The sequence below is a fragment of the Triticum aestivum genome, chromosome 7A, assembly GCF_018294505.1.
Source record: "Triticum aestivum cultivar Chinese Spring chromosome 7A, IWGSC CS RefSeq v2.1, whole genome shotgun sequence".
Classification (NCBI taxonomy): domain Eukaryota; kingdom Viridiplantae; phylum Streptophyta; class Magnoliopsida; order Poales; family Poaceae; genus Triticum; species Triticum aestivum.
Window position 1 is genome coordinate 33,520,580 of NC_057812.1, and position 3,753 is coordinate 33,524,332.

At 52.6% G+C, this 3,753-nt stretch overlaps 1 protein-coding gene across 1 annotated transcript; it reads left to right on the forward strand.

The window, feature by feature from the left end:
* Positions 1–939: 939 nt before the first annotated feature.
* LOC123151402 (xyloglucan endotransglycosylase/hydrolase protein 8) lies at positions 940–2,392 on the forward strand. Its single transcript, XM_044571125.1, has 2 exons — positions 940–1,333; positions 1,442–2,392. Exons 1-2 carry the CDS (start codon positions 1,064–1,066, stop codon positions 2,021–2,023), a joined length of 852 nt encoding a protein of 283 aa, XP_044427060.1. The 5' UTR covers positions 940–1,063; the 3' UTR covers positions 2,024–2,392.
* Positions 2,393–3,753: the final 1,361 nt, after the last annotated feature.

Genomic DNA, 3,753 nt, shown 5'->3' on the forward strand with positions numbered 1-3,753 from the left:
TGCTTTGTTTGATCTTGCTGTTGTGATGTTGCTGTTGTGCTGGTCATGTGTGGTGGTAAGGCCACCACATTTGAATGGGGTGAACAGAACACAAACGCTGTTTGCAACCAAACAGCTGAAGTTTGCATCTGCTCATACCCTAAGCACAAATGTGGGCAACCAAACAGCAGAGGGTAAGTGCCTCTCGATGTGATGCAGACAACCAAACAGGTTGCATCTGCTGCATATGAGGTTGTTTTTCAGCAATCAGGCTGGCTAGAGATGGACATACAATCAGTAGCGAATCTAGGATGAATTTGAAGAGCAGGCTCAACTTCAGTACACAGACTGAAACTGGGTTATGATGGGCTGAAACTAGGCTGAGATGGGCTGGGATAGGCTGGATTTTAATTTCGGAGCCCATCCAAGCCTGCCCCTTGGATTCGCCGCTGCATACAATACAATTATTGTTTCAAACTACAACCAAACACGTCCTTAAGGCCTGTTTGAACACGTCCTTGAGGCCTGTTTGAGACGCCTGTTGAGACGAGATTTTTTGACCGGTCAGTGATTAGCCATCCGCCGGGATGTCTGAGACCCCGGCTTTAGATGCTCTTATATATGACCGTGAGATTTTCCAATGGCATACACGGAGTGTTTTGGTAGCAGCAATGCCACCATCGGAAGGTTCGCGCCGGCCGGTCACCGACGCCGCGTAAAAACGCCCACCCTGCCGACACCTCCTGTGTGTGCTTTGGCCGCCGCACCAAAACAGACGCAGCGGCCAGCGGAGCAGACAGCGGAGCACCGACTCCTGCCGTGTCCCTGTTCGGCCGCCGCGGAAACCCGGAGACTACGGCCCGGGAAAAGGACAGCGACAGCGGTCAGAGCCGAGCGCCATGACGCGTGATTACCGCCCGTGACAGGCGCTTAGCTGCGCAGCGCAGCATATATAAACACGACACGAGCCACCTAACCTACCGCACTGGAGTTATACTCGTTCCACAGTCCACTCCACTTCCCACTTATCCAGCTAGCCTTCCCACCTCCTCCATTCCAAGAAGCAGAGCAGAGCAGAGTAAAAATGGCGATGCCGCGGGCCGTGTCCTTATCGGTCGCCGTGCTCCTGGCGCTCCTGGCGTCGGCGGAGTCGTGGCTGTACGAGGAGTTCACCACGGACGGCAACGTGCGCGCCGACTACAACGCGCAGGGGCAGCAGGTGGCGTCGCTCGTCCTCACCCAGCAGTCCGGCGGCGGCGCCTTCGGCTCCCGGCAAAAGTACCTCTACGGCCAGTTCAGCATCCAGATGAAGCTCGTCCCCGGCAACTCCGCCGGCACCGTCACCTCCTTCTACGTACGTATATATACTACTCGATTCAGATCCGAGCACAGAATGCATACATAGTTGAGCAGATTCGATTCAGGGACTGACTGTTGCTACTTGATTGGTTGCTTGGCGCAGCTGTCGTCGGGCGACGGCCCCGGGCACGACGAGATCGACATGGAGTTCATGGGCAACGCCACGGGGCAGCCGGTGGTGCTCAACACCAACGTGTGGGCCAACGGCGACGGCAAGAAGGAGCACCAGTTCGACCTCTGGTTCGACCCGGCGGCCGACTTCCACACCTACACCATCATCTGGAACGACAAGAACGTCCTCTTCAAGGTGGACGACCTCTTCATCCGCAGCTTCAGGCGCTACGCCGACCTGCCCTACCCGGGCGCCAAGCCCATGTCCGTGCACGCCACGCTCTGGGACGGCAGCTACTGGGCCACGCAGAAGGGCAAGGTCCCCGTCGACTGGTCGGGCGCGCCCTTCGTCGTCTCCTACCGCGGCTATACCGCCGACGCCTGCGTGCCAAACGGCGGGGAAGGCAGCCCGCTCTCCTGCCCCGCCGGCACCGACCGCTGGATGAACCGGCAGCTCGACGACGCCGAGCGCGGCACCGTCGCCTGGGCCAAGCGCGACTACATGCGCTACAACTACTGCGACGACGGCTGGCGATTCCCGCAGGGCTTCCCCGCCGAGTGCTCACGCGGCTGAAGAACGCCGCCCCCCTTCTGCGGATTGTTCGTTATCCATTCATTTCTTGTTTCTTGGTCTTGGGTCACATCTAGTGTTCTTGATTTCGTTAACCCTCTGTTTATTCTTGCCTAGAGGGATTAGATTAAACGATAATAAGGGTGAATTCTTCGAGTAAATATCGGAACACACAGTGAGTCCCACAGTGAGAATTGTTCAAGGAATTTGCTGTTCCGGCAACTGCACATGGCGTCTGTCTCGGCAACTGTATAGGCTTGAATTGCTTTGGAGTTCGCCGTAGCACCAAGCAGTAGATTTCTCTCCGTGTGTCCTGTTTTTAACCAGCGGAACAACAGTGAATAAATGTGACCGATGCAAAACTTCTTTTCAGCTGCCTGACGTACAGTACAGGCGCTCCTTTTTTGTTCAAAGTTTTGGCTGCATGCCGTTTCCAAACAAAAAAAAAAGGGAAAATTGGCTGGATGCACGGTTTGGTCGGATTTCCCTTCCTGGAAGTCACCGGTTAGCACTTAGCAGGAGGAGCTACTCCGGTTGCTGTCGTGTACACTCCAGTCGGTGCTACTGCTACCACCTACTCACCATGTTCGTTCCTTTGGTTGGTGGTGCCACATGATCTGCCGCACCTAAAATGGGGAAATTCATGTGAGTGTAAAGAGCGTACGTCCGCCCTTAAAATCGCTGAGACCACTTGGTTGGCCGGGCTATATTCACCACTGTACTAATGGGATCCAGGGGAAAAAAAATCTTAGGTTGTTAATTATCATGTTTATTTTTGGGTGAGGTTTTATGGCTATCATTGCACTGGTGGCAACTTGTGGCTTGATGATTGCTGGATATGCTCCCATGGATGTTTAGGGTCTATCGGGAAGTAGAATAGTATGCTTGATATCACCTTGATTACTTCTTCCTCTGTCCTGTAATATAAGTGTGTTTAGTGGAGGGTGTGCTTATTATTGGTCAAAGATTGTATTATTTAGCATGTCAAATACTTCCTTCGTCCAGGTGTATAAGTTATCTTAAGTTGTGCACGGGGACCAAGGCAGAGAGAAAAATGAGATAACTCAATGTTTGTTTGTTAATTGATAGCATTGCATGCAATGACCGACCACTGCATGTCGTGTTTGATAGTCTCAAGTCATTGAAAGCATATACGCCCCACATTTTTCATTGGTTAATTCTTTTATTTATGTGAAGAAACAAAAAATAGGAGTTAATGCATCGCGCCTACATGTTCTGAGATTATTTCGTTTTTCTAAAATGACTTGTACACCTAGACGAAGAGAATACTACAACACTGCTATATACACGACACAATGCACACGATTCATGCACGATACTTAAATCCAGCCGGACATGCACATGATTGAGAAGGGCACTAGCGGCTGGATTAGCACGTCGTGCATGATCGGGCAGCACTGTCGTCTGGGTAGCAGTTTCGGGAGTACTACTAGTGAGATGATGTGGTCTTGATGACCCTTGTCATTCATTCGTCAAAGCGTTAGCGTGCTTGTGGCCTCTAAGAGCATCTCCAGCCGTTGCCCCCCCCCCACCCCCAAAGAGGCATAAAAATCACCCCTGGAGGGAAGCCGGCGATACAATCGGTGCTGGGGGTGGTTGGGCATTCAGCCGTCGCCCCCAGACGCCGATATTGGCCCATTTTCGGCGAATAAAGGGCCTATATAGGTGAGAATAGGCCCATATTCGCTGTAGTTCGTCGTGGTTCGGCGTTC

Coding starts and splice junctions, on each gene's coding strand:
- LOC123151402 (XM_044571125.1), top strand. CDS start 1,064: ATGGCGATGCCGCGGGCCGTGTCCTTATCGGTCGCCGTGCTCCTGGCG. Junction 1,334..1,441: donor GCACCGTCACCTCCTTCTAC/GTACGTATATAT, acceptor TGCTTGGCGCAG/CTGTCGTCGGGCGACGGCCC.